General features: G+C 42.9%; 2 protein-coding genes and 1 long non-coding RNA gene across 4 annotated transcripts in view; 2 read left to right on the forward strand and 1 right to left on the reverse strand.

The window, feature by feature from the left end:
- The window catches only part of WDPCP (WD repeat containing planar cell polarity effector), a 173,843-nt gene that overhangs the window by 34,149 nt on the left and 119,930 nt on the right, over positions 1-19,764 (forward strand). For both annotated transcript variants that reach the window (XM_026668428.2, XM_026668429.2), the window contains exons 5-7: positions 2,111-2,181; positions 2,434-2,493; positions 9,508-9,622. In XM_026668428.2, coding sequence (XP_026524213.2) covers positions 2,111-2,181; positions 2,434-2,493; positions 9,508-9,622 — 246 coding nt within the window. The remainder of the gene's footprint in view (positions 1-2,110; positions 2,182-2,433; positions 2,494-9,507; positions 9,623-19,764) is intronic.
- LOC148133057 (uncharacterized) overlaps positions 1-19,764 on the reverse strand; it is an 80,080-nt gene that overhangs the window by 21,567 nt on the left and 38,749 nt on the right. The window lies entirely within an intron of this gene.
- On the forward strand, positions 13,438-17,957 carry LOC148133058 (uncharacterized). The gene is made up of 2 exons (XM_087949124.1): positions 13,438-13,697; positions 15,948-17,957. The coding sequence occupies exons 1-2, from the start codon at positions 13,542-13,544 to the stop codon at positions 17,955-17,957; spliced, it is 2,166 nt and encodes a 721-aa protein (XP_087805250.1). The 5' UTR covers positions 13,438-13,541.

Here is a 19,764-nt window from a genome sequence, read left to right on the forward strand (position 1 = left end):
CTTGGTGGCGCAGTGGTTAGAGTGCAGTATTGCAAGCTACTCCCACTGCAATTTGGCAGATCGAAACCCACCAGGCAAGGTTGACTCAGTCTTCCATCCTTCCGAGGTGGGTAAAATGAGGACCCAAATTGTTGGGGGCTAAAGTATGCTGACTCTGTAAAACGCTTAGAGAGGGCTGTAAAGCACTTTAAAGCGGTATATAAGTCTAAGTGCTATTGCTATCTCTGTCCAGAAGGGTATAGGTAACACTAAGCAAACTGCTGGATATGAGTCTGAAGACACAAGAAAAAGAAAGAAATCAACATGCATCACTATTGCCATGGAATATTCCTGAACTGGTGTTATCTTTAATTACATTCTACTTGTTTTCTGCCATACTGTTCTAGATCTCTCTTTAACTTTTCATCTGTATGTCTTCAGTAAATCTAGGACTCCCCTCCTCCCAGAAACACAAACACATATCTCATTGATCAAGGAAAGGGCATTTGGACATCTCATCCAATACTCTGGTTGATTCTGATTTTGAGAGAACAATAATTTGTTCAGTAAGACTGCTCATCTAATCATTGGGAAAATACCCCAGTGCCCTGAGGATCCATTATGTACTTGTGATAGACCACCAAGTGATGTGACAATATGATTATGTGCAGGAAAATAGATGACAGATCTTACATCTGCAGATTATATAACCACTGCCAGAGATTTCCAGGGATAAGCTCATAGTTGCCATGTGGGCCATGAAAGCCCAAACCCAATCTGAACCCACACCCAAGACACGGAGATTAAAGTCACATAGCTCTATAATGCTATCATTTAGCTTTTATAACTAAGAGCTCATTTTAAAAGCCATTATGTCTTTCTTACAATCGGCTGTTACAGTGTCTAGAATGCAGATTTCATTGCAATTCAGTATCCCATTCCTTTTCCCTTCCATATTTGTATACAGATCTGGTGTTAACTAACAGCAGCTGGAGGCTGAGGCAGAAAACAACTCAAGTCACCAAAATGCAGGAAAGAAGGACAAAAAGCTGGAGACAACACCAATTTGAAGGCCTTTGTTCTCCAGCAACAATCAGTCCAATGCCTCCCATCATGCTGCCCACTGATAGTCTCTGGAAATTTGCTTCCCTACCTTTATGATCCGTAATGCTCCATAGCTTCAGCTAGAGTGTTCCAAAATGAGTAACACATTAAGCAAGCTAAACAGTCACACAATAATTGAAGCAAGGGAAGCAGCATCTGGAATTCAGCTGTTCAACACACCTATCACATGTCAATTGGCCACCCACAATACTTCAGCAATACCTGATCCACTCAACTTCATCCCAGTATTATGGGTGAATGGTTCTTTTCTTCATGCTCTCAGAGAGTGCAGCAAAGCATTATGGGATGGTATATACGTCTAAGTGCTATTGCTGTTGTGCCTGCAATATAATAGTATTTACTCGTATGGCCTTCCTAAGCAGTTATCTATAAATTTAACAAGATTTACATTCTTCCACTATAAATATAGTACATGAGTGTTCACAATAAAACCCATAAATAAATGAATAACAAGAGACGCATATAGAAGTAAAAACAGTAAAAAGACAGGTTCTATAGTTAGAAGCAACTTAAAAACAAAGGGTCAAACTAACAAAATTCCTCAACTTGGCCAGGCAAACATTTGAAAGAATATGGACCTCTCAAACAGAAACGGGACCAAATAGGACTTCCCTGATCTAGGCTTGATCACAGAGAATCAGTCATGCTCTGGTGACATTGGCAAAAACTCACTGTACATGATCAGAAACTAGCAGCTCATAATTGATAAACATTCTGTAGATTTCTGAGTCCAAGTTATGTACAATTTTAGCGGTAAATATTCTTTGAATAAATATATTTAACCTGCTTTGAAAGTGGACACTTTAAATTATAAAATAAATTTATAATGGGATTGATAATGTTCATAATGCAGTGAAACTCTACATTCTTTTTAATGTGGTCTTTTCAGTGTTTGAATGTTTTATGTTAAGATTATTCATGAACTGTGGATTCAAATCAAATCAAATACTAGTTACAGTTATTCATTATGGCATGCAATATCTTACATATTTATTTTATTTGCCAGCTCGAAATTATCCTTGGGTACTTAAGAACAAACGTCCAGAAAAGCTTCGAGATACACTTAAGGAGCTAGAGGTATTTTTCAGAAAGATTCAAGCATAATAACAATTAATCCATGTTTTCAAATGTCTTTCAACACCTTTAATTTTCCAAAAGATCATCTCCTTCTGGTGATAAATTGGCTTTTGTATGGTGGGATATCCAAAACAGTTGCATCTTTGTTTTAGATGTCAGGCAATCTTTCCTCTTTGAAAAACAAAAGAACTTTAACCACACGTGAAACGTCTACAGTCATCTATTCACTGTCTACTTTCTATTTTCCTCCAGGAACTGATGCAAAATAGTCAGTGTGTACTGAGTAAATGGAAGAGCAAAGATGTCTGTCAGGTAAATGTTTTGACATGGTTTTGCAATGTTCAATCAACAGCACTGAACAATTGTTAAAGAGACTAGTCTTAGGTTAACTTATAGAAAAACACACTGTTTGTTTAAGATAATTTCTGGATGGACATATTCACTTGAAGAACAAAACCAGTATAATACTCAGTTGAATGCCTTGACAAAAGTGTCTCTTCAAATTGGAATCAATCATGAAAAATACATAATGCTTTCAATTAAAACAAGCTATTTAGAAAAATAGGCTGCAATCCTCCGTACACTCACACAACATAGAAGTTCATTTGAAATTGGCAGGACTTATTTCTGAATATGCAAGGGTAGAATCACCCCATCACCAGCTTCAAACTGGATTATCAGAGTTAGGAGCATAATTTAATGTTTATACTTGACGTGTTTGTTTCTACGACACCTCCAAACTGTGTAGAATGTGTATTTTGTATCTCTGTAAATATTCACATAATATATAGAGAAAACATCTGCTTACATCTTGTTAGCGGCATGGAAAGTGGGAACAGGTTGGCATCGTAAAGTGTGTATTCCAGCAATCTAATCAACAGCTTTTTCCTGAAATACGTTAAAAACTACTTCTGCGTTTTTATTCTTGATATTTTTAACAAGCATATACTTGTATGACTTAATTAATTGAATTTTATTAATATATGCTAATAATTAGTCATTGTATCGGTGTAACAATTTAATTGTCTTGCAATTATAGCTATACTTTATAATGATAAAGTTATTAAGCTGGATAATAGTTTGTCTTACCATGTATTGTAATTTGAACATCCTTAGCTATTAACTAAGCTATTAACTATTAAAGACAAAATTTTGATATCTGATAATGATGCTTTATATTGCAGTTTTCTGCATTGTTACTTGAGAATAAACATCACTGAGACCAGTGAAACATATTTCTCCATAAACAAATGCAGGATTGTACTTTTAAAAGCATATGTACTTCTAGGTTTTGTTAGGGAACAATGTAAAATTAACTTAGACTGAAGTAATGTGCCTCCTTACTAAAGAACTGAAAGGTAACCAGGTGATTATTTTTTTCATTAGATTGTTTTTTACATGGATCAAAAAACGTACATTGAGCCTGATTTCTGTTCTCAAAAAACTGGTAGGAAGCATTCTGAAACTGTAATTAATAACATATATTATAGGTTTCACTATGAATTAAATCAGCATGATATATTAAAAGGAAATCCTGCTTCACAGTCTTAACAGTATCACATTGATAGAAGTGATCTGTTCTGAAATTGAATACCTAAATACTTAAAATGGAAAACCTGCTTAACAGCATTACCATTGATAGCCCAGTTATACAATTTTTGGGCTCTAGAGAACACCAGTACTTTGGATTTGTCATAATTAATGGACAAGTGGTTCTCAGCACAGTAAGACCCAAATGCAGAAAGTAATCTTTTCAGACCTGGCCTTGACAATGAAGGGAGGGCCGCATTGTCAGCATAAAGGAGAAGCGGGATCTTCGTAGTTGACAGCTTTGGGGCTTGGGACTCAATACGTCCAATGTGAAAGGCCAAGTCAGATAAGAATAAATTAAACAAAAGAGGAGCCAGAACACAACCCTGCCTTACTCCGTTCTTAATCGGGATAGGATTTGAAAGTTCTCCCTGCAAACCACACCTAACCTGACTAGAGGTCTGGTTGTACAAGGATCTAATTAGGAACAGAAGACGTCTATCGATAGAACTTTTGAACAGTTTTGACCACAACAGTCCCCTAGGGACTGAGTCAAACACTGACTTTAGGTCGATAAAAGCAGTAAAAAGTTTGCTACCTGGTATGGTAGTATATTTATCGACCAGGTGCGCTAAGACAAAGCAGTGGTCCAGTGTGGCACAACCCGCTTTAAACCCAATCTGTTCAGCACCAATAATAATAGACTCCTCAACCCAAGTGAGAACTCTACGTTGGAGATATTTAGCATACAGTTTTCCAATGATGGAGAGCAGGCTTATGGGGCGATAGTCGGCTGGGTTGTTCCTATTTCCTCGTTTAAAAACTGGAACAATAATTGCTAAGCTCCAGGAGGTAGGGATCCTGCCAGAGGTATTGATCTGCGTAAAGAGTCTTGCTAAGAGAGGAATCCACCACTCGGGATTGGATTTTAGCAAATCAGGGTATAGCATCAGGGCCGGGGGCTTTGACTGACTTGAGTTAAGAGATAAACTAGGTAATCTCAGCATGAGTCACGGGTTGCCAGTCAGGAACTGCAGGAGGCAGCTGTGTCCCAAGCACGGTTGAACTTGTTGACGCCTGGAAAATTGCCAAGAAATGGTTTACCCAATCACTATTGGAAATACAGCAGAGGGGGAGTTCTTGATGACCCGGCAAGGAGCTGGCAGCAATTTGCCAAAATAATCGAGTGTTCTTCTGCTGAATGGAGAGGAGAAGTAGATCCCACTTCTCTCTCTCTTTAGCTTTCTTTTTCTTAGCAATTAGTCCTTTATACTCCCACTTCAAGCGATAGTAGTAGTAGGTGGGCATTTATCCCCTCAATTATGATAGAGCAGGTAAACCCGATTAATCTGGTTCCTGAGCATCAGACACTCTTTGTCAAACCAAGAATTACTTCTTGAATGATATGGACCACTCGGCCTACAGATGGCTCCTAGCTCCCTTTGAACACTATTAATTAGTGATTCAAAGGCCGAGATTGTCCCTGGGCCACTACTTGTTAGGGCTTGATTGTATAGGCTGAGACACTCCGGAGATGATAAAAAGGAGTGGAACTTTCTTTCAGTATTAGAAGACCATTTTATCCTCCTTGTATATGAGGTCACATAGGGATCTAATATCTGGGGACCCCTGGGGAGATGTATATTTGAGGAAAGCCCAATGATTATAACCAGGGCGTAGTGGTCGCTCTCCATAAGGCAGTCCACATAGAAAGCACGGACTGCCTTTCTAAGAAGCTGGGAAACCAGCACAAAATCAATAACACTACTCCCACGTGAGGAACTAAAAGTAAACTCACCAGCTAGATCACCTAGGGTACTCCCATTAAGAATTATCTTATTGTGTTGGGCTTCTAAAAGGGCTAACTGAATGCCAGCAAAATGTGTTAATTCATCCTTAGAATGTCTGGCTGAAATCAGGTGTCCTATGACCTGGAGGGTTTCTTGGGAGTAGAGTGCCTCAGTCGATGGGGGAACTTGGACTCCCAATCAGGCATTAAAGTCGCCCCCCCCCATAAGGATGTACAGTACTTGGAATTTAGTTTCCATACAAGTAATGTAATTCTCCAGCACGCCCCATTGAGCCTTAGTATCAGCTTGCCTCATTGTCGGGGGAACATAAACATTGAACACTAACTGTTTGCTTCGTCCTCTCTTAATTAGGAGCACCATAGCTAAAGGGCTACGGGGGGCAGCTCCACTGTCTCCACTTTCAAAGAAGTAGAGGCCAAGCAAGCTAGACCACCCTTAGACCTTCCTGTCATAGATTGTCTGGTGGCAGCCAAGGAAATGACCGTAAACCCTGTAAGGCAGGGGTCCCCAACCACCGGTCCACGGACCGGTACCGGTCCGCGGAACAAGTCCTACCGGGCCGCTGGTTGCTGGGCGCCGCCATCTTTTTTTGATGAAAAAGTGCTTCCGGTGAGCTTTTCCGGGTAGAAAGCTCACCGGAAGCACTTTTTCATCAAAAAAAGATGGCGGTGCCCAGCTGATGCCGGTACCGGGCCGCGGCGCCCAGCTGATGCCGGTACCGGGCCGCGGCATAAAAAAGGTTGGGGATCACTGCTGTTATCGCATGCCCAGGTCTCCTGAAACAGAACCACATCAAATGAGTGAATATAGTTGGCGAATTCTGTGGTACCACACCTTCTACCCCAGCCTGCTATGTTCCACGAAAGGCACTTAAGTGCGCAGGGGCGTTTTTTTTTTGCCAGATTTAATAGTCATTCTGTGTGATTAATTTTTCCCAGAGCGCCCTTCAGATCCGAAAAGATACACCCGTTGTTAAGTGGCAGCGTCATCCTCTTAGGAGGCAAAGGCAGGGAAGGAGGGAGGGGAGGCGAGCCTTGTTCATGAGGCTGTAGGGCTCTAAGCGCACTCCAGTTCGTACTTGTGGCATTAATTGGTTGCTTAGCTGGCAAGTATTCAGCAGCATCAACAGACGAAGTTTGAAGTAGCCCTGGATCTTCAAATTTACGAATTAGACATTCTGGAGAGAGCGCCCAGGGAACTTTCGTTGGTAAATCAGTATAGACTCCCTGGAGTCCAAGGGAATCCTTATCAGGTAGTGAAAGACTCCAGAGCTTGGATTTGACTGCATCCTTTATGATTTATGATTTGGGCCCTTTCTGATTGTGGAAGCGCACAAAAGGAGTCGAAGAGCTGTGTCTCCTCCTGGTTCCACAAATTGTCTTGACATAAGTCAGTCTCATAAATAGATGGAATCCCAGAGGCACTGACCTGGGTCTTATTTACTAAGGAACCTTGGGTGCCCAGGGCTGGTGTCGCTTCCTTTGGGGCCATTTCTTCCCAGCTGATCAAATCAAGGGAAGCTTCCTGGTAAGATGTTACTCGCTGTGGGGGGTTAATTTGACCGGTTGTAGGAGGAACAGTCAGGCTACCATCTGAGAGGATGCCAACTGGAGGTTTTGTGGGAATAGGTGTATAATTAGTACGTCATGTAGTATCCGAGATGGCATTCAAGGTTGGCACATTAATATGTGCTGCTGAGGATCTTTTGGGGGCAATAAATCTCCTGCCACTCACAAATTGTCGATTACTCAAGAGTGGCTTAATCGACATATCTTTGAAGACTCTTCTTGGCAAAATGCCAAAAGATCTTAACAGGGATCCTCTTCTGAAAAATAGTTTTGGGGTGTTGGAATTGTCAAAACTGAGTAGCACTCTAGTGCAGTATTCAGGAGAGGGTAAAAGTTCAACCTTCTTCAAATCATCAGCTTTTAGCCCCAATAACTGTAATATATGGCCCCTCGCCAGCTGTGTTGAACCCAGGTGAGGTAAGTTGCCATTAATGGGATTAATGATGAGGACCACCTGTTTTGACTATAAGACCAGGTGACTGTTTGCGTCAAAAGATGTAAAGTTTGAACTGTTGGTAGGATTACATTGGCTTTTGCTGAGGCTTGCCAAGCTGTCAACCCAGGGCTCCCACTGGTAGTCCAGGAAACTAAGTAGTTTAAAGTACTTAATATTTTATCCAGCTGGAGCTGAATGCTCGCTGTAGTTTCTGCAACTAAGAAATATTGCTGAGCCAAAAGTTCTGTAAGGGTGCTCTCATTTAAGGATTGGTTGCGGGCCGTAGTTTTAGATAAGCCTTTGTTCTCAACTCGGGGGGGGCAACGCCCTTAACCATTGGAAGATCGTGACAACCTGCAGCAGCCAGACAAAAGGGAGCAGGAGCTTTCAAACCAAGAGGATGAGCTAAAACAAAGTCCTCAATCTTGGATTGCTTCAGAGAAGGTTGAGGAACCAGGTCAGTGAGAGATCTGCTCCTTTTCCTTTTCTTCATTATATTAAGTAGCACAATAGAGGGGGAGCTGTGTAATATAGCATAGAGTCTAGTCACTGAAACAAGTCCTAAATCCAGAGGAAAAGGAATCGGGAGTGGAGAAGAAACGAGTCCTAATGCAAATGTAAATGGTAGTTGTAAATTTTATTTATTTATTAGATTTTTATCCCACCTTTATTATTTATAAGTAATTCAAGGCAATAAACATACATAATACTTCTCCTCTGTCAATCTCCTTGGTTCTGGTTTTTGTATAGTATTAAAATTTTAATTGCTTTTCTATTTGTCTTTTTATGTTTACTAAGCTACCTACAATAGGGTTGCCCTGTCAGGGAGATGGGCAGCATAGAAATATATTATAAAATTTCCCTACACAAACAACCCTGGGAGATGGGCTAAGAGGAAGTGATTGGCCCAAAATTACCCAGCTTGACTTTTATGCTTAAGGCAGGACTAGAACTCCTGATTTCTAGGCCAGCATTTTAATCACTACATAAAATTGGCTCTGAAGCATGCTCTGAAGCATTCTGAAAATTCTGACAGAGATAGATAGATAGATAGATAGATAGATAGATAGATAGATAGATAGATAGATAGATAGATAGATGCATTCGATGAACTGTATAAGAAGTAAGTTCAGGTCATTCTTGTTTAATAACCATTCGTTCAGTGACCATTCAAATTTACAACATCCCTGAATGGTTGCTATGACTGAACTTTGCACTTATGGTCTGTGCAGTGCCCTACAGTCAATTTGCAAATTTCCCTGCTGCTGGCAACCAAAGTAAACGGAGAAGCTGGCAGGAAGACAAAAGTCACGGTTGTATGAGGTCTTTGCTTAACAATTCATCCAGTCCTTGATTAATGATGGCAACTGGGTTTGCCGGAACTGCCATTGTTTATTGTGCAGTCCTATTTTGCGTTCTTTTACTACATCACTAAATGACAGTTTCCTGTCCCATTTAGTGTTATTAGACGAGAACTACACATGCGTTTGTACTAATTGTACTTTGTAACAATTGTTCAGTATTCATTTTCATCCCAAACTTATTTGAAGTTTTTAAACATACATATTTTTTACCTGGCGCTATTTTTTCTTCTTGGCATCACTACTTTCTTTTCATTTGGAACACATAGATACAGATTATTAAATAGTTTGGTCATACTGGCTTGAGTCTGTGGTGCCTTTTTATTACTCAATTGTGTTTTCACTAGGCAGCTACCTGGAGAAAGATTTCAAACTTAAATGGCATACTTCTATTAATTATAGTGTATGCAAATTAAGGGAAGTACTTCAGTAGCATTTTCACACATGTTTATATCATTCCTTTGCTTTTGCTTTTCTTTGATTATTAATAATCTCTTACTTCATTTGACACATTTCAGTGGTTGAATTATATGACCTTTAAAATATAAATTTAATATGAAACTTAACAATTTGTGTTAATAAGTTACAACTATTATTTTTTCCTGTCTCTTTGGATTCAGTTTCTCTTTCCTTCAGGTATACTGGTGTCTCTAAACCTTTCTGGACCACAGCTGGAACAAGTGGTGATTGACAGAACCCTGATGGGAAAGTTCATCTCTAACACTATCAGTGATGGTAATTATACCTATGTGCATGCAATTCAGCTGCCTACATTTAAAGCGGAAGAGGAGAAATAGTATGTCAACAGGTAGACCAATTATTACCTCTGGGGACTTGCAAACATTGGAAGTAATTGCATGAAATTCTACAGCTACTACCCTCAGGACAAAACCACTTTAGGAAAAAAACATTTTTTATCAGCTGTTATATTCATTAAAAAAAAAACCTCAGGTCAGCATGTAATTTCCCTCCAAAGCATTAAAGTTTTAGCACAAGTAACTTGTCCTATATGAGTGCATTATATTTTAGTAGGGTTGGTCACAGAGAATATTCAGCCATATTATACAACATGTATTAAATAAATATCATAGATTGAATCCAAGTCTACAGTCAAAGCAACTTTTCTAGTAAAGAGCAATGGCTCTTTTCCATTTGTGATCTGTTGACAATATGAGTCACAAAATGTGATTTAAAAAAAACCAGATGAAGATGTTTAACAGTGATTTTTAGATTTAAGGCAAACTTCCACTATTGTATTAGGTCAGGATACTTAAGGACATAATTCCAAAGACTAAATAAGTTACTTGTATCACCTTTATCACCTTCCTTTAATTTCTTAAAAGAGCTTTAACTGATTTCTCCAAAGCTTCTAATTGTTTTTTTCAATACCAACAAGAAACAATGACATCAAGACTAAATAAATAGCATGTTCTAGAATATATGTATTTGCAAGAATTCACAGGGAAATGATCAAAACTAGTTGGTCGAAACTAAGATATTATGAAAGGTCCAGCATACTGTGAAAAAAGGATTCATCTGCTCATTTTGAGTTGATTTTATTCTATAATGTAATATTTTCACGGTAAAAAAAATTCCAACCAATAATATTTTTATAAGTACAATAGATTTCAATATTTATCAGTATTTCACTAGGTCAGGTAATTCATCTCATCTTGAATTTAGTCTTGGAGTTATATTCATCTTGATTCCATTTTCCTAGCCAATACCATATAATTTTGAACTTTTTTTTACATTTTCTTTCATTTGTCTTAGTATAGGAGAGATATTTACAGAGTTTCAAAGAATCTTTATACCACAATACATGAATTAACCTAAAACATTAATCCCTATATGTTTTATCACCCAGAAGCATCAACTCTGATTTCTTTTGATTTGGGGAATAACCGGACAGTCTATCAAGCGTACATATTAATGAAATGAGATTAGAAATTATGTTCAGCATTGATATAAAACATAATAACTACTTATAGAAAAATCTTACGCCTACAAGGAAAAAGTTCTAAAGTCAGATTAAATGGCATTTCTGATATGATATAAATTTAATCAAGATAGGGCATACCATAATAATAATAATAATATGATTGAGAGATTAAATAAACCTGTGGAAAGTAAAGTAAGCCAATATAGTTAGAACCTGCTTGAAAGTTTACAAGCACCCATATTTTTTCTGTCCAAACAAGTTATAGCTGCTGGATCCTATCTGTTTTGATTTAAGGTTAATTGAACATTAATTCAAAATCTAATATCAGAATCTTGCAGCCTTATATAAATGGAGTGTGAGTAGAACAGTTAGAGGAACATATTGGAATCTAAGGATCAAATTCTCCAAATTAATCTGTTAAAATATATGGGTCTTAAACTAAGGTGGAGATTAAAAAAGAAAGAAATAAAAGAGTGGGAGATTAAAAAAACAGGCAAAAATGTAGGTGCTCAATTAGGACCTAGAAATTAGAGGAAAAAAACCTAGAAGTATGCACATAAGTAGGCAATAAAATACAACATGGTAACGTACCGATTTTTCCTGAAAACAACCTAAGGAACTTAAGGAGGTATTTTCATGAGTATAAAATTAGCTATCTTCTCATTTTCAAACAAAAATGACTGAAAATGTAATGAAATAATGAAGTTTATTCTCTTGAACTGTATTTTTATCATATTAAACTTTTGTCTACATTGTTGGACTTTTTTAGTATAATCTGGGATAAATATAATGCAATGCTTCATAGATCATGGCTTTGGAATATGTTATTTTTGACAGCTAATCTTGAGAACTGCACAATACATGTCCATAATCTATTCTTTCTATATGGACTAACTTCTGCAAGCTCTGTCAGGGGTTTGATCCTCATCTACTGACTAGCAACATGGATATTATTGGGTAGGGTTTTAATTTTATTGTTTTAAGATTCAGTTTCAAGGGTGATATTTGTTGTGTTCTCACTGACGGGAAACAGAAAAAAAAGGTGTACCAAAAGGAGAAGCTGGAAGCCCTTTCAATATTTAGCTGATAATCTCCTGGAAAAGACTATTACTATTCCCATAAAAAGAATTGGTTGGCCTTTTGCTGCTTGTTCTTGCATTCTAATTAAATATAAATTATGTCAACCAAACCTAGATTTAAGAAACATTATTCTCCTTAGAGCTGCTCGGATCGTCCAGAGAGTGGGTGGAGCTTCAGTCTCTGCTGTTGTAGGCTGAGCTTAATTTCTGAGGAACGCTCCACCTTCCATCACGTGGCTTGCCATCGCGTTCCCCAGTTTATGCTCAGCCCTCGTGCAGAGTAGGCAGTTTTTGGATTGTGCTCTTGGCCGTTTCAGGAAAGCCCTAATTGCCTCGTATTTCTTCTCTCAAGGTTGTATTTGATTAATTTATTGTTTTCCTCCCTTAGCCCTGCGCAGCTGGTCCTATTTAATTTCTAGAATCCCCTGGGAGGCTCTCCCGGCCCCAGGGGGAGTCAGGGGGAAGGCTAGCAAACCTTACAAGCTGCCCCCCCACCCCTTCCCATTGCCTTACTGCCGGTTTTTGTTCGATTGCTTTAAAACGCTCCGTTTTGCTCCATTCCCCCCCCTCCAAACTCTGTTTTTTCTGCCGTTTTAACTTCTTTGGGTTCCTTTCTGTTTGTCCTTCCCCTGGGGACCTTGGATTGCCCCTGGGGAGTCCTCTGGTCGCTGCAGAAGGGCCCCTGTAAGTCCACGTAGTAGCGGCCGCCATTTTAGCACCGCCTCGTGGCCGGGCGCCATTTTGTTTTCGCCTTATCTCTCCGATCGCTGCAGCGGGCCGAATTAAAGCAGCAGGACCGGCAGGCCTGCTCAGAAGTGAATTTATTTGTTAATTGTGAATCGTTCTGTTGGAGGCTTGGTTTTATTCTTCAGTTGTTGGCTTTCCCCGCAGCCAGCCGTAGCGGCCGCGGTTTCTTACTCACCACTTCCGCCCGGTTCCGCCTGGGAAGGCAGTCTGGTACAGGCCTGGCTTCGCCCTTAAGGCATCTGTCGTGCCTTGATCAACCTAATCAGTCCTTCTAAAAAAAAAAAAAAAAAGGAAAGGAGACCTTCAACAAGATCTGTAGAAAATTAAGAGACGGAGAAAGGCGGCCTAATTGCATAGTTTACAAAAAAAATAAAAAAATAAAAATAAATAAATAAATAAATAAAATAAAAATACAAAGAAACAAGAACAAATAAGACAAACAGATTAATCATAAACGATTAATAAACGGGGGGGCGCAAAAGAATTTCCCAGGGCTCCCGGCCTTCGTTGTAGGTCGACCCCTAGGCGCGCCAACCGCCTCATATCTGATCCTTTATCTTCCTCAATTATCAAAAATGGCAGAAGGCAATCCCTCAAGAGGCCCTTCCTTAAAGGCCAAATCAAAAACCCACCACCTGCGCAGCCAGGCTAAGGAGGCCTCCAAAGCCTCCCAAAGGGACGCCCTAAGACGACACAAGGCGTTAGAAAAGAAATAGACAAACGCACCAGACAGGCAGGATCAGTGCCTCTAGCACCAGCCACTCCTTCTTCCTCTGCTCTTCTCCCCCCTCCTGCAGCTTTTTCCTCCCTATCCAGGCACAGCTCACCCTCTCAAGGACACCAGGCCCCTGGAACACCAGCCAGGCGAACTCCAGAGGCTACCTTCATGCCCACGGCCGCCGGCCTGCGCCAGGAGGAACCTCTCATTCAGGTGGTTCCGGAGCAGCTCAGAGCCTGGATGGAGATGGCTATCTGCCAGGGAATTGCGGAAGGAATGCAGCAGATGGCTAGACCGGGGTTGCCTCCACAGGCCACCGAATCCGTAAGATCATTCCCACTCATTCCGCAACCGTCTCATGATCAGGGACCTCTCCAGGGGGAGGTTTCCCCCTCAGTCAGGAAGGACGAGGAGGAGGCGGAAGGGGACCTAGATTTGTGCAGGGAGGAGGAGGAGGAACAATTTGACCTGGGGTCCTTACAATACAACGAACCCCTTCCGGACTCAGAACCATCAGAGGCGGAGATGTCCGAGGACGAAGGGCTCACCCCCGACCAACCCGCTTTTGTAGGGCTCTTCAAGCCCCAACTATTCAAATCCCTCCTCTACAAAGCCAGGAACATCTCGGCTCTAACTACTCAGAGCCCCTCTGATCCCACTCCTTTGGTTCCGGAAGGACCAGAGGACTCCATGTTTAAACAGCCGGTGGTGGAGGCCGAGGTCATCCCAACCCCCCCATCTTCCTGGACCTGGTGTCCAAGCAACTGGCCTCCTCAGCTGCCCCCCCGGCTCCTTCGGCCCATGATAAAAGGTTCTTCAACCTTGACCCAGAGCTCTCCAACCTGCTGAGCACCCCGGAGGTTGATGAGCCCGTCGTGGGCCTGGCCTCTTCCTCCGCCCTCAGTGACCCTTTAGAGGCTCTGAGGCCGGAGGAGAAGTGGTCGGAGCTGGCCTTATGGCGAGCTCACCAGTCGGACGCATGGGCGATCAGAGCGGCCACGGCCGCTTCCTTCTTCATCAGGTCGTCCATTCGCTGGCTTCGCCAGCTTAAGCAACATGTCCCGACCTCCAATATCCGCGCCCATCAGGACATTGCCAAGATTACGGCCGCGGCCAAGTTTTCATCAGACGCCACCTTTCACTCCGTAAAATTCTCCTCCCGCGCCATTTCCTCCCACGTCTCGGCCCGCCGCCTGCTCTGGCTCAGGCACTGGCAGGCAGATCTCAAGAATAAGGTGAAACTAGCCTCTGCCTCCCTCGTGGGAAATAAACTGTTCGGACCATCCCTGGATCCTCTCCTAGTCGAAGGAAGGAACAAAAAGAAATTCCTCCCTTCCCTCACCCGTAAGTCAGAACCCAGATCCCTGCAGCCCTTTCGGAGGGCCCCCTTTCGTCCCTATCCCCAACCCCTCTTCCCTCCCAGGTACCAAAGGCGAGCCCTGTTCATGGAGGCGACAGCAATATTCGGCCTGCCAGCAGTAGACCTGTTTGCCTCCCCCCTCAATACCCAACTCCCTTTGGTTCAGGACAGCCCCAGGACAGGTCCGACCCCTTTGATAGGCATAGGAGAGGCGGTAACTTCAAGAGGCCCTTTCGTGGCTCTGGCAGCAGGCCCTTCCGGCGCTCCAGATAAGCCACCTGACTTAATTCCCATAGGCGGGCAACTTAAAAACTTCGCTAACCAGTGGGACTCTTCCACTTCGGACGCCTGGGTCAGGGACACCATCAGGTTTGGCCTTGCCCTCGAGTTCCTCTCTACACCCCCGATTTCTACATGACGTGTCCCCTCTCCAAGAACCACACCAAACGCAACCTCATGGATTCAGCAATTCAGCACCTACTTGACATACAGGCCATCCAGCCCATTCCTCCGTCCCAAAGGGGACAGGGATTCTACTCCCACTTATTTGTGGTGCCCAAACACTCGGGGGGATGGAGGGCGATTTTGGACTTAAAGCGGCTAAATCGCCATCTTGTATACCGCAAATTCAAAATGAACACGCTGCAATCCATCCTCCTGGGTGTTAGACAGGGAGACTGGTTGTCATCCATTGACCTCTCTGAGGCATATTTACACATCCCAATTCGACCCTCCCACTCCAAATTTCTGCGCTTTAGCTACAATAACCTCCACTTCCAATATGTGGCCCTCCCATTCGGGTTGGCCTCTGGCCCCAGAACCTTCACCAAGGTCCTGGCCGCCCTGGCTGCCCACCTTAGAACCATCCCGGTGCGACTCCACTGTTACCTGGATGATATCCTCATCCTATCCTCTTCCAGGGAACAAGCCGTCAGGGATACCCAAATTACCCTCACCACTCTCCAGGAACACGGGTTCCTCATCAATTGGAAGAAAAGCCAGTTGGCCCCTTCCACCAGGATATCTCACCTGGGGACTATAATAGACACGGTCAAAGGGAGGGTATTCATCTCTCCGGAGAGAATACTCAGCATTCAAAAATCAGTTAAACTCATCAGACGACTTAAGAGGGTCCCCCTCCTCGAACTAACCAAGTTGCTAGGAAAAATGATATCTTGTATTTCCGTTATTCCCTGGGCCCGTTTCCACTCCAGATCCCTCCAGTGGTTTCTGCTCCCGTACCAAAGAGCCGGATCGAGCAACTCAAGGTGCAAGGTCAAGGTCTCACCAAGGGTTCTCACCTCCCTCCTTTGGTGGAGCAAGGCGTCGATCAACAAGGGCTGCCTCCTCAAGGAGCCCCCAAGACTCACCGTCACCACAGACGCCAGTCTGTCCGGATGGGGCACCCACCTACAGTCCCTCACAGCGCAGGGCAGATGGTCAGCAACAGAAAGGATGTGCAACATAAACTGGTTAGAGCTTCGCGCCATCCACCTGCCCCTCCGCAGTTTCCTCCCTCAGGTACAGGGCTGCCACGTTCTCATTCTCACCGACAACATAACAGCCAAAGCTCATGTCAACAAGCAGGGGGGCACTCAGTCATCACGCCTAATGAGGGAGACCGAGCGCCTCTGTCGGTGGGCAGAGTCTCACCTCCTTTCACTCAGGGCAGACCACATTTCAGGTATCGACAACACCCGAGCAGACTGGTTGAGCAGGGCCACCATAGACCAGGCGGAGTGGCGCCTCCACCCGGCCCTGTTCAGGGAGGCGACAGCAATATTCGGCCTGCCAGCAGTAGACCTGTTTGCCTCCCCCCTCAATACCCAACTCCCAAGGTTCGTTTCGAGATTCCCGTCCCTAGGGGCGGAGAACCACAACGCCCTTCGATGCCCGTGGCCCTCGGGCCTCCTTTACGCCTTCCCTCCTCTGGCGCTGGTGCCCAGAGTCCTTCAAAAGGTACTCCACGAGAGAGCGGAATTGCTTCTCGTAGCTCCCTATTGGCCCCGCCGCTCTTGGTTCGCGGACCTCCGCAGCCTATCTGTAGTCCCTCCCTGGAGGATTCCAGCAGACAGGATCTCCCTGTCTCAAGGCCTCCTTCTTCACCCAGACCCCCAATGGCTCCAACTAGCCGTCTGGAGGTTGAGCGGGAACGTCTGAAGAGAGAAAATTTCTCCTCCGAAGTCATTGCTACCATTTTAGCAGCCAGGCGTCCCTCCACCAGAAGGATTTACGACGCCACTTGGGCCATTTTCCGCAAATGGTGTGCCAATCTCTCCATTGACCCAACTGACCCATCTATTGCCCAAATTCTCGATTTTCTCCAAGAGGGTCTCAGCAAGGGACTGTCCCCCAACACACTAAGGCGTCAGGTGGCAGCCTTATCCACCGTCATTTCCTGCAAGGGTGTCAGTTCCCTCTCCCACCATCCCCGCATCCGAGCCTTTCTGAAAGGGGCCACAAACTTACAGCCACCGTCCCTTCACCGGTATCCGACCTGGGATCTCAACAGGGTCCTGACTTCTCTCACTAAGCCACCCTTCGAACCCCTAAGAGAGGTCTCTCTCCAGTTCCTATCCTACAAAGTAGTGTTCCTGGTCGCAATTACATCAGCCCGTAGGATCTCAGAGATCGCTGCTCTGTCGGTTAGGAAAGACCTGTGCGTCTTCCATCTCGACCGGGTGGTCCTCCGACTTGACCCTTCCTTTCTACCCAAGATTAACTCGGTTTTCCACAGGGCTCAAGAACTTATCCTTCCCAATTTTTGTCCCAAGCCAACTCATGAAAAGGAGAGACTATGGCACACTTTAGACGTCAGACGTGCCTTGCGGATCTATATTAAGCGTACTCAGACCTTCCGTAAATCCGAGGCCCTGTTTATATCCTTTCAACCAAAGTCACAAGGGCTCAAGGTACCCTCAACCACCATAGGCCGTTGGATAAGGGCGGCCATTTCCAAGGCATACCAGGCACAGGCCTTTCAAGTGCCTAGGGGTATCACGGCTCACTCCAGCAGGAGTGCGGCAACTTCAGCCGCCTGGGCTACCCAGGCCCCAATACTCGACATTTGCCGGGCAGCAACATGGGCCTCCCCGTCGCCCTTCATTCGGCATTACAAAATCGATAGGTATGCCGCAGCGGAGGCTTCTTTCGGTAGAAGGGTCCTTCAGAGGGTACTCAGGGAACCCAAGGAGTCTACAGACCAGACGGTGCCCCTCCCGTAGGACAGGTCCCAGCTTTGGTATGTCCCACTCTCTGGACGATCCGAGCAGCTCTAAGGAGAATGGGCGTTGGTTCTTACCTGACACGCCATTTCTCTTCGAGCTGTGAGGATCGTCCAGCCCCTCCCTTTTTCTTTCACTGTCTGGTGGGGTCTTGTTTCGGCCAATGCACTTTAAGTTTAGTAAGAGGAGAGCAAGAATGTCTGTTTTCCTCTCGTCTTCACATAAACTGGGGAACGCGATGGCAAGCCACGTGATGGAAGGTGGAGCGTTCCTCAGAAATTAAGCTCAGCCTACAACAGCAGAGACTGAAGCTCCACCCACTCTCTGGACGATCCTCACAGCTCGAAGAGAAATGGCGTGTCAGGTAAGAACCAACGCCCATTTTGTTTCTGTTTTTCAGTAAATCAGTTCCAACTTTCTACCATCTTCTAATTTAAATATTGTATATTCAGCCTCATTGGTATCACTAATAATTCTGCATAAATCTTTTAAAAGAGGTGCATGCCCATACACGTGGAGACAGCCAGAAGCAGCTTCTGAAACAGTCAGTTTGAAGAGGTGCTTCATTTGGGATGTTTCCAAAACATAACCTTTAAACGACTTCCACAGCCCTAATCTTTAATGGCTTTAATGGCTTTCAAATAATAGTCATGAAAACTTTTTAAAGAAAAAAGTTGTCATGACTATAGTTTTTACTCAGAGATTGGACAATCATTTGTCCAGAAAGGTATAGGGTCTCCTGCTTGTGCAGAGGGTGGGATTAGAAGACTTCCAAGATGCCTTCTAACATTTACTGTTATTCTTGGTAGTTGATGAAATTATTGCCATAATAGGGAAAGATGGTGGTGGAACATAACTTGGGTACTACCCAAACAAACAATAAATGAGTTCTCTCAGATATTTAGAACAGAAAATAATCTACTTGTTTCTAATTCTCCCAGCTTCAATTAAAGTAATAATTAAAAGGATATCACTGTATAAATACTATGCGGGATGTCAGAATGTTGATCTCTAACAACAGTGCCATCTTGACTGAAAGTCAGAGAGCTTTTCTGTTGAGATACAATTTTCAGAGGATTCCAATCTTGGATGTTGCATGAGGAAAAGTGCACACTTGCGCAACCAGTTGACTTGGGAATTCCAAATTGCAAGCACAGGAAAATATGCTAAAATGCTAGTTTGATTACTTAAAATTTACAGAAGTCTTGGATTAATTTGTTCTAAGTGACAAGCTTTCTCTCCAATATGGCTCAGTAAACTGTTTTACTTGGGAAAAGGTAGTTTGCATTCTCTGGTTATTGAGGTGAATATTTTACTGTTATATCCCAATGAAAATAAATGGTAAGGGATTGAACTAAGTTGATTCAGATAAACTCAATTTGATACATGTTTCTAGAATAAACATGTCTTAAAAACAGTTGTATAACAGAAATATCACTTATCATTTACTTTTAACTGTTCCTCCTAATTTACACTTTCTGCTTTTTTTAGATTTTACCGTGCATTATTATATAATGCAGAGATACTGGAGAAACTAAAAGAAATGAGAATCCACTAATGATTGAATAAACAAGCTATTACCCTTAGATAGAAGAAAATGATACAATATTTTGTTAGTTAATTGCTAATGTAAATCAAAATAAATAAAATAACAGTAAAAAGACTCAGACACTGTTAATTTACATATGAAATCTCTGTTCAAACTAATTTCTAAATCCATTCACCATTTTCAATAATCACATCAAAGGCAAAACTACATGGCGCAGGTAGTTCTATATGCATTCTCCCTCTGCTCTAAGGACTTTTA

The sequence above is a fragment of the Notechis scutatus genome, chromosome 1 (assembly GCF_049901735.1).
Source record: "Notechis scutatus isolate UNSWTSFEM ecotype Mainland chromosome 1, rNotScu1.2, whole genome shotgun sequence".
Taxonomy (NCBI): Eukaryota; Metazoa; Chordata; class Lepidosauria; order Squamata; family Elapidae; genus Notechis; species Notechis scutatus.